Below are 10,465 nucleotides of genomic sequence, written 5' to 3' on the forward strand. Positions count from 1 at the left end.
GTGTGGCCTCAAACACCACTCCCCCCACAGGCAAGCACAGACAAACCATTCTAAGTTAGGCTCATAAAAATATGCTGTTGCCGTCTTAAACGGATGTGAATTTCTGGAAGATTACTGGGAGTTGAGCAAATGACGGCGGTATGGAGGAATTGCTCCAATTGCACAGACACCGCGCTCGCAGGACTTCGCCAGCACTTGGTGTTGCACGCGGCTGAGGGCGCGCTCAGGAGACTTCAGATAACCAGGCGAGGTTTGACGCGTCTCTCGGGGGCGTGCATCGGAGGCACGCACGCACGCAGTTACAGTGCATTAAATGCCCCGTTGAATGCTTAAAGTCGTCGAGCGGTGCTCGCATGACACAGATCTGAAGCCTGGATTCTTGTTTCCAAGAGAAGGGCGTCCCTGCGGCCTCTGTCATTGGAGGACGTTACTCCAGGGCGTCGACCCGTCCACAGGGGCTGCAGCTAAGGTGAGACGGCGGGAGAGCGCGTGCGCCCCGCTCCAACCCACGGCTGGAAGACAATTGCTGGAAATGGACAAGGCGTAACACGGACTGAGGTCTACAAACAAATATCCTGAGAAATGAAATGAAACCGCGTGCATTTAAGAAATGATCTGCAGAAGACTCGTGTTTGCATTCGAGACATTGGTTGCTTGTGACTGAATCGTTAAGCCAAATCACGTTTCTTTAACCACATACATTTTAGGGATGAGATGATACGTCACTTATTAATTTAACGGGTTTGTGGGATTGCATAAACTAAGTGAATGCTAAGCTTACATAAATAGAGAATAATGCGCAAGATGGAATAGGATTAATGCTTGAATTAAAATAATTGCTGTATGTGCAGACATAATTACTGAACAACAGGAAACACCTTGGATGTGCATATGTGCGATTGTGCAAGAAGACTTGTGAATGTGACAGTTAGACAGAGGCGAGGGCTGAACTGAAAAAGTACTAAGCTGAAGTGGCACAGGAGGAGAGGTATACAAGTATGTGTATTGCGAAGTTATGTTTTAGATCTCACTCGCACTGTGCTGTGAAGTGACATCTCCAGAGCTCTGCATTAATAAAAGGCTACAAGGTAACGCACTGTTTCCGGTCTCTTCTTTCCTGCATCAACGAATACGACAGGTTCAATTGATAAAATCTTTGATTTAACTAGGTAATTAGTTTATCATTTTGAACCTCAAGTTCAGAATAATAAAATCAATGAAGTCAGCAATTCCTGCTTTTTAATTCAAGAACCAGAGGCACAGCGTATTTAGTGTATTTAAAATATAGCATATTTATTCAGTTTGAACAGAATACACAATGTAATGGAAAGAAACATGATTCAAGTTTAAAACATAAATCACAAGACTTAAGTACACTGAACACTTGCATTACTATGTAAAAAATCCATAAATACTAGTAGCCAATGTAAAACATTTATTCAAGTTTGGGACTCGGTGTGCAAAGTACCTGCACTAAACGCAGCAACGTCTGAGGATGATGAAGCACTTAGTAGCTTAAGCCGAAAGTACAAGACACCACGAGCATACACGAAAATGACTCCTGAGAAGAAGGCATTCACTACTTAAAATGCTAGTTATGTGCTCACGTTTGTTTCAGAACAATGTGGAGTGCTCTCAGTTTCAGATAGGCATCGCTTAGGGCAGCTAACAGTGACATGCTTGCCGTGAAAATCAGTGCCATGATATGATTTTTAAAAATCACTTAAACTGCCATGGAATTCAAAAACAACCGAGACACAAAGACAGCTGGAAACTAAAAACAAGCAGTATTTTATTCAGACCTAAAAAGACTGGACATTATTGGATAACGAGTCTTTAACCACTGGCAGCAACAAATGCTCAGTTGAACTAATAATACTGCTTCAGTCTACATTAGGAAGCAAGCATCAGTATGTGATTGCCTTACTGACCCTTCTCGTAGATAACAAAATTGTCCCTCCAATACAAATACTAAAAAACATAAATAAAACATTTAAAAACACTTGGAAACAAACCTTAATAGAAAAGTTTAAATGGAGATGATAAATAAACTCAAACCCTCCAAACTTGAACCTTCTCGGCCACCACACACCAGTTGGTGTGATCCAGGAAGGTGTGCAGAACGTGGAGCTCTTCGACGTGCTCCTCGATGAGCTGTGCGAGCTCCCCTTCCCTGAAGACGTGGTAGTAGCGAAGACACGCGTCGTCCAGTTTCTCCCCGTCCCACTGCTCGCTGCGTTGGAGGGACACCAGGTTTCCCTGCCTTCCGGCTTCGTCCTGCCCCGTCTTGCTACCGTGCGACTGCCCCTTCTGGCAGGGTACCAGGTCGGGCAGGGCCACGGCCGAGCAGTCCTGGACAAGCGCCACGGAGACGTGGCCGTCGGCGGGCTCGTCGGCCGCACGCGCCCGGTCGTGCGGCTCGGCGGCGAAGACATCCTCGTCCAGGCCGGTCCTGGCCGACGGCGGGGAGAAGAAGCTGGACACCTGGCTGATGAGGCCCCTGGCACGGTATGCGATCTCCCCATCGTCCACGGAGGAAGGGCGCGACATGGTCAGGCTGCCAAAGTCCAGCACGGAGTCGAGCGAGCGGGAGAAAAACCAGAGGCCCTGCCTCCTCTGCTGCCGCGTTCTGGCCACCTCGTCCTCGTCCGCTGCGGAAGATGTGCTTTTCGCGTTCCTGTGCTTGTTCTGGGCGTCGGCCGCGTTGCAGACGCCTCGGGTTCCGCTGCCCCGCCGGCGGGCTCTCCCGCGCCCTCTGGGGACGGGGTGTAAAGGAGGGTGGGGGGTCCAGGGGACGAAGACGTCCTGCTTCTCGAACTTGCGGTGCTTCTGCTCCATGGCCCACACGTAGATCATGACGCGGCCTCCTGGACGCAGCGTGCGTGCCATCTCCCTCAGCGCGCGAATCCGACGCGCCTTCGTCGACATGTGATGGATGACTAGAAGTGCGAAAATGCCATAAAGACTGAAAACAGGCTTGCAGGGTGACACAGAGGAGCCTGTTACTTTAAGACCCTTTGTAGTATTTGGTCATATTTGTCATTGTGGAATGTAATAAAAATGTAATACTAATTAGACCGTAATTTGACAGTCTAACGAGGAGGCATTATAATATCAATAATACTACAGTGTAATAATGCAAATTAGGCAGAGTGTGTTACAGTGCAGTGATTTTACTAGTGAGAAGCCAGTTAATACTTTAATGCAAGCTGTTGGAAAAAGCAGTATTTCGTAGCGATACATGACGCAAATTGCACGCTTTGAAACTAAAGCACACGGTGGTTAGTCAGCAAATCATTTCTTGGCTTACAGTTCGCCTGAAGTCTAAGCCAACAGCTGGAACCTCACAACCGTTTCCATTAAGAGCTACAAGGTGTATGATTCTTCAGCATCTCCATGTCTGCCTAATGACACATAATAGTGGGTGATGTGCACAACATCAAAATCAAAACTCATCTCACACGCTCACGGGCGCAACAAATCCTTTTTGTGAGTTGTGTCAAAACAAGATGTAATCTTTAAAAGGTCATTAAAGTAATCATCTGAGCTGAATATATCCTCCTACACTCCCCCCCTCCATGCTTTCAAACACCTCTCTGTTTTCTTGAATGGCCGCGTTAATCGTCTCTCTGGGGGTGGAACCAGGGTTGCCAGGTGACCAAGCCTGCCTGAGAGCTGCTAATCTCCCGTAACCTGGTAACATGACTCATTTTCTGCACATCTTACGTTAATAAAAGGTTATATTACCTGCGCTGGCACACCTTAATTACTGGAAAGGGCAGCGGATTGCCTCTAAAAAGAGTCTGGCTGCAGAGCTGTCTGGATTAATCCAGGGCATCGCATGAACCATGAGCTCTCGAAGTTGCATCGTGAAAGGCGAAAACAAGTTGTTGCCACAGTTGGTAGGGCTTAAACAGAACCCGATCATGGCAATAAAAGAGCCTACAAAATTGGTTTTTCTACCACATCTCTGCACCTGTATCAGTGCAACCGCATGTTTTTAAACTACCCTGATGTTTCTCCTGATATAATAATCCACTAGCATACTAAGAACATAAGACTGTCTGGAGCTTGTGGGGGTGGGGTGTGACCACTGATTTCTCTTAAAGGACTTCAAGATAATTACATCATTAGCAATCCAGTTCTTTGTTATAGAGCAGTGGGGAGACATGAAGCTGGGGCTCACCTGCGATGGAGAGCACGGCATCGAAGCAGCCGTCCCGGTAGGGCAGACGTAGGCCGTCGCACAGTTGCACCTCATGACCGCGACTCCAGGCCGAGTCCACCAGGGGGCGGCACACGTCACAGCCCAGCTTGAAGATGCCGTCGTTGATGTGCAGGTACTTACCATTGCCGCATCCTGCGGCAGCCGCAAATAAACAGAACGCATTCCGTTTTATTGAAAGGCAGGTGGAGGTGAAGAGGGTGTGTGTGTGTGAAGACACCCCTCATAATGACTACTCTAGGGTGGTTTGTTATATCGCAAAACACCCGTTAACCCCCTACCCCCCGTATTTTGATTATTGCACTGTAACTCAGCCCATCCCATTACGTTTTATGAGCTGAAAAATTGCGTTTTGCTTCAGAAAAATGCTGGCACGCTCATTATTTTAACAGCAGAGCATCTTTAAGTTGAGAAAGATGAGAAAACGAGGGATTTAAATGCCTTTAGCTTTAGAAGTCTAATCCTTCCGACAAGCTTGTCATCTAAAAAGGGTCCAAAAAAAATGTCATATAAATAACGTTTCAGATCAGTTCAAAATGGAGAAGGGACAAATACGGTTTCATCAGCTAACTTGGAAACGAAACAGACAAGGCAGACGGAATTGAGGCTTTGAGAGCACATTAAAAAGGAGAGCCATTTTGAAAGAGGCTCCAGTGTGTTGGTGGCGGAGCCCGACGCCTTACCCACATCGGCCACGATGCTGCCGGGTTCCTGCTCCAGCAGGAACTGCTTGACCCGGGGCCAGGCCTTGTAGCGGTTGTCGTTGAAAAAGGGTGCGATCCTCTCGTAGACGCTGTGAACACGCTCCCTCTCCAGCTGGCTTGCAGCCTTCTCCATGGTGCTCACGAATCTGCCTGCCCCAGCATCCTCAGTGCTGAGGGAGGGAGGGAGAGAGGGAGGGAGGGAGGGAGGGAGGGAGAGAGAGAGAGAGGGAGACCATAACGGTGTTGTTTTGACTAACAGGTCGCTCTCACTACATCAGCCCGATTAACAGAGAAGTAGTCCACAGTTGCGAGTCACTGAGCCATCACCCTGCGGCAGACGGATGGGGTCATGACCCGGCTCCCTCGTGCGCGGTGCTGCCGGCCATAGCATCTCCATGTGGTGACAAATCCCCGGTGAGCCAGTTACCACCACCAACGCCATCATCCTCCTCGTATTGTGAAAAAGAATTTGCCCTTCAGACTTCCTCGAATTCTGCTCGTGTTTATGCGCTGAAGATGATCAAAGCTTTAACCGCGCTCAGCAGGCTGTCTAGACAGCGTTTAAACAGAGCTGCACTCTACGCACTCTACACAGCAAACCTACTTATGCAGTGTTGAATATTTTATTATTCTCCTGTGGCCCTGGGGTGAGTTCACTGGACATGGTGGGGGTGTACCTTGCACACCTATTTTTAATTTAGAAGCCCTACAACCAATGAACATTAACTTGAACTGATGAAGGCAGAATAAACTGTATAAAATAAACAATCGTGCCAGTTCCGCACTGCATACATTAGCGCGCAGCTCACGTGCCATTTGCAATAGGTCTTCACCATCAGCCCGTGTGCGATGTCCTCATACAGCGCGTGCCTTTCAATCGCTGCTTGCGCCATCGCAGGCTTGCGCCCCAGCCAGGGACACCCTTGTTCCCGGTCTGGCAAGGAGCCCGGCGGGTGGGGGAGGGTCACGTTTGGGTTGCGGGAGGGGAGGATATGGGGGTTGCAGTGCACCTGGAACAATTGAGATGCAGAGTGTGTCCTGCCCGCAGGCTCACACTGCCTGCTGCTGGCACCTTTTGTTAAGAGCCTGCCTGCGCCCTACATGAATGCGCGAACATCTCCGTTTATTTCTTTTGGGGAGGGGAATAAGCAAAACATGTTGACTCGAAGCTCTTAAGAGCAGTAGATGGAATTAAATCAGGTTACGCTGATGGGACCTTGTAGTGGTGTTGTTGAGGTACAAGCTTCTGAAGTCATTAATTACGAGCTGCACATTTTGAAGCGCTCGATTTCAGCTCTTCTGCCCCGAGCCCCTCAGGGTTTTCGGTCGATGGCTTCATGGTCCAACCAGCAAATCAACGTGACCTTCAGAAGGACTACTACTAGGGAACACAAGTATACTGAGACATGAACGACAGATTTAAACTTCGAAAACAAACAAATGGCACGACACTGGTTTCAGAGCAGCGCCATTTTCGAGGGTCTGACCTTCAGTGAAATTCTCAGCAGAGAGTGCAGTCATTATATGGTGATGCTCCAGTCTTTTGGAGATTACGGGAGAAGGTTAATCAAGGGTAAACTGCTCTGTGCCATCCACTCATGGTGTTCTGAAAAGGAAAAACGCAAAATGCAGAATAAGGACCTCAGAAGCCATCGAGCAGGGTTTCCCCAACAAACCCATGCACATCCACTGAGTACACAGTCGTGCTTCCTCCCAGCTGCCAGTGCATCTCTACCAGGTATTCTGCACTGCTGGGGCGTGTGTGTGTGTGTGTGTGTGTGTGTGTGTGTGTGTGTGTGTGTGTGTTGTGGGAGCTGGGACCGACTGTTCTAGTGCACTGTGCAGCAGCACAGACAGGTGAAGGCCGGGGAGACACTCTGCTCCGAGCTGCATGCTCGTGCTGGTAGTGCACACCGAGACGTGACGCAGGAAAGAACCCAAGGTGCATCCAATTTCTGGCCACAAAACTGACAAGTGAATTCAGATGAGTGGAACGATTGCACAGAACGCCCGTGTTCGCCTTTACATCCGAATTTCAGAAAAGCGCGCGTGTGCATAGAGAGCAGAGGCGCATCAGTGCCAGCAGATGTGTTAGAAGAGCATCAACAACAGGAAAACACCCATAGAAGTGTTTCCCTTGCTGCTTTTACCTTGCCTTGCTCATTATCCGTCTGCTCTGGCATTTCTGCAGCAATGATTTGTAATGATACCTGCTGTTAAAAGAGCTAAACAAATAAATCCCAAATTACACTTCCTATAACCTAACAGCACCAAATACCTCACAGAAGAGATTTATTTGCATAGGTCTTTAGCGGTTTAATTTTACCTACAACGTACCCACTTCTGATTCGATTTAGGTTGGTATGGAATATGATGTCGAGAAAACAAAAACAAAACCTCAGCATTTGTATTCTCAGTTATGAATGACTAAGCATTCTCAAGGATATCTTCAGTATGGACACTGCCCTCAGACACTTGGTTTAATGAAAAGAAATGCACGATACCAAACGTAACGTTAATCTGAAGGATATCTGTGAGAATTCACAGACCCGTCTACAAAGCAGCCTGCATTCGAGAACAAAAGGGTCTGCCAGTGCTACGTTAGGGAGTTCACTGCACCCTTAAAGATCACAGGCATGTCAGCGGCGCATGTGCCAAGCCCTCTTCAGGACCCCAGCACAGACGCAGGGTCCGTCAATGGAGCGCCAAGCACTGGGCAGCAGAGGAAGCTCTCGGATGTCTGGTGACGAGACGCGCGTTAGAACCACAGTCCCCCCCAATAATGAGGCACCATGACAAATCCTGTCTATTTCCAGAGACCACAGGTCATGTGGGAGTCAACGCTGGCACAAATTTCAGCACTTCCTCGTCACAGGGTCCATTCTGGGACCGTCTTCAATGAGAAGAGCATGACACATCAACATCTCACAGCGGCACCAACTAACAGCTATCCTTATCAATTAATCATCTTACGAGCGTTCTGATTAATTGATTAGTGCGATATGAGAATTTATGCTATAAATTCACATGCAATTCTACAAAGCCCTTTTGGTCTTTGGCCAACGTAGAGGACTTTGCAGAGGATTGCCAGGCACTTCTCAGGAACAACTCAACTTCAAAGTCCACTACTTTGTAAGATTAGATTCTATAGAGATGATTCAAGTACATGAAAATAAGAAGTTGCTAAGTGAATCTACTACACAAGCCTTCTTCACCAAGGAAGTGGAGAACCTGAAGTAACTGGTCATTCCTGCTGACGGTTTTCAGCTGCTTACATGTATTTGGCCATTTGTTTGACAGGCTACTTTCCCTTCACGTGGTCGCTTTACCCACTGCCGTCTTTCCCATGCTATTCCTCTTCTCATGCAGCACTGTTTGTAACTAAACGATAAAAGAAATTGCAACTGTTTTTTTTTGTTTGTTTGTTTGTTTGTTGTTTTTTTAATAGTCATCGAAAGAATTGACTGGTCATCCCAGCCCTACAGCTCAGCACTCAACGTCTGGACTCGTTAGCGGAGTCCACGAAGCTGCTCATAACAGCAGGAATTATGTAAGCCACTGCAGGCGCCAAGCTCCGAGCGTTCGACGGAAGAGGAGAGGCTATAATTAGGCCCATGCGCAGCCATTCTCTCAGTGTGCATCTGCTTCCAGAAATTATGGGAGCACCTTATGAATTATACAATGGTTTATTGTTTTTAGACCCGCCGATATGAATGGGGTCATTTTCTCTTGCTGCAGTGAGAAGCCAAACATAATACACTCTAGTGTAATCCGATGTGTAAAATTCTAATCACAGTAATGAACCTTTATCTCATCTACCGGTTGTTTACACAAAGTATAGGTGTAGTGTAGTAGCTCACTACCAGCTCAGTGCTCTGTATGGATCAGATCTGTATCACTTGGGTATGGACCTGTAATAATGTGATGCCATAGTTAATAGCTAAATATAAATGTTGTATAAGAGATGATTACAAATATTCAAAACATATGATGAGCTGATGATCTGACAACCATCAGTTATGTTCTACCCCCTTAGAACAAAGATTCAATCACAATGCTTATAATGGTATTTGTGGTATTTAACGTTAAATCCAATTTTCCTTCTGCTACTATTCAGTGTCATCTACGGCGGAACACTAGGCCTATCAAAGCGTATGCCAAATGCATTTACATAAATAGTTATGTAAAACAGTTACATAAATGGTAAGAGTGTCTATGCGCAGAGATCAACCGGACGCATCATTTGTTGCAGCAGACCGATTAAGGCCGACGCAGCCATACCGTGCATGACCGTCCGCCCGCCCGCTGCGACTCATTAACGCACGTTAACACACGCTTCCTTTCCCAGGTGTGCATTATCTATTCCAGAAAAAACACACACGCTTCCTTTCCCAGATGTACATTGTTTGTCCAGAAACACACACAACCCCAGATCCGAAACAAGCTTGGCACGCCGGATGACAAACGTACACGCCAATTAAGCGTTCAGCGAATAACGCAGAACGAACACCGGTGACTTTACCTGCAACTCACAACTATCCGAGACACTAAACCCGAATCCCTGTACTGCACGTGATCCTTGCACTAGAGCAGACGCACGCACGCGCACCGAGGAGTCCGACGCGTCCGCCACGAGGACAGTGAGAGTGGAAAGTAAGCACGAGCCGAAATTGGCACTGGGATTCGCGTTTTGACGTCACAAGCCACGGAAAATCGTGTACGGGAAAAAAACGGTGTACGTACCGCGTGCCGGCGGGCGCTGGACGCAGGAGCTGTTCGGATGTTCGTGTTTATCGCGTCCCGGGGTGCAACAAGCCGAACACGAGAGCAGAGAGGACAGTGCGAGCCCCCTGCGCGACACCCCCCGTGCACTCCGCGTGATAAAGCCGTTACCGCAAACGCACGCAGCGGCGCCCGCTCGCGGCGTAACATCCGCGGTTGCAATTGGCCAGTTCACTCACGTGACCTCAAGACAACAAAACACTGTTTGACACGAGATCCTGTAACGCGTGAAGTCGGATCCTAGGATCCCTTTTGTAACTTTTGCATAAAAGATTCCCCTTTTATAACATTTATTTTACGTATGCATTTCTACACACTTCCGAACAGCCAAAAGTAGTTTGTCGCTACAAATTACGTCGGAAATTACAATTACGTCGCTGCAAAACTAACAGTCCCACGAGCTCGTGAGCCATCCTTGTGCACTGCACTGCCGGTGCTCTTTACTATCAATCTATGCACTGATAGCTGTAAATATAGCTGTGAACAAAATATTAGACGTCCATACATTTTTTTTTTTAGAAAAGTGTGAAACTCAAATGTTTTTAACGCTTAAACGCGGCTGTGCTGACATGAAGTCTCAGTGGAATTCGTGGGGTGAGTAAAGCCTTTTTTCCTAGATGCACAAATCCGTGATTAGATGTCCATCATCATCATAAACTGTAGCCTACAACACCAAACAGCACACCCCCAATGTGACGTACCAATACTGTCGAGTGTTCAAAGTGACCAAGCCCTTTGCTTCATATTCATTCGT

At 47.5% G+C, this 10,465-nt stretch overlaps 1 protein-coding gene across 2 annotated transcripts; it reads right to left on the reverse strand.

The window, feature by feature from the left end:
- Window positions 1–1,267: 1,267 nt before the first annotated feature.
- Window positions 1,268–9,826, reverse strand: trmt9b (tRNA methyltransferase 9B). Of its 2 annotated transcripts, none has more exons than XM_027018219.3 (5): window positions 9,673–9,826; window positions 6,417–6,535; window positions 4,909–5,099; window positions 4,187–4,360; window positions 1,268–2,939 (listed from the first exon to the last, which is right to left on the reverse strand). In XM_027018219.3, the coding sequence occupies exons 3-5, from the start codon at window positions 5,060–5,062 to the stop codon at window positions 2,053–2,055; spliced, it is 1,215 nt and encodes a 404-aa protein (XP_026874020.2). In that variant the 5' UTR covers window positions 5,063–5,099; window positions 6,417–6,535; window positions 9,673–9,826; the 3' UTR covers window positions 1,268–2,052. The 2 variants fall into 2 exon arrangements, with proteins under 2 accessions (XP_026874020.2, XP_081556556.1); XM_081700430.1 differs by lacking the exon at window positions 9,673–9,826 and adding an exon at window positions 9,452–9,635.
- Window positions 9,827–10,465: the final 639 nt, after the last annotated feature.

The sequence above is a fragment of the Electrophorus electricus genome, chromosome 17 (assembly GCF_041902795.1).
Source record: "Electrophorus electricus isolate QZ-2024a chromosome 17, ASM4190279v1, whole genome shotgun sequence".
In the NCBI taxonomy this organism is placed as follows: Eukaryota; Metazoa; Chordata; class Actinopteri; order Gymnotiformes; family Gymnotidae; genus Electrophorus; species Electrophorus electricus.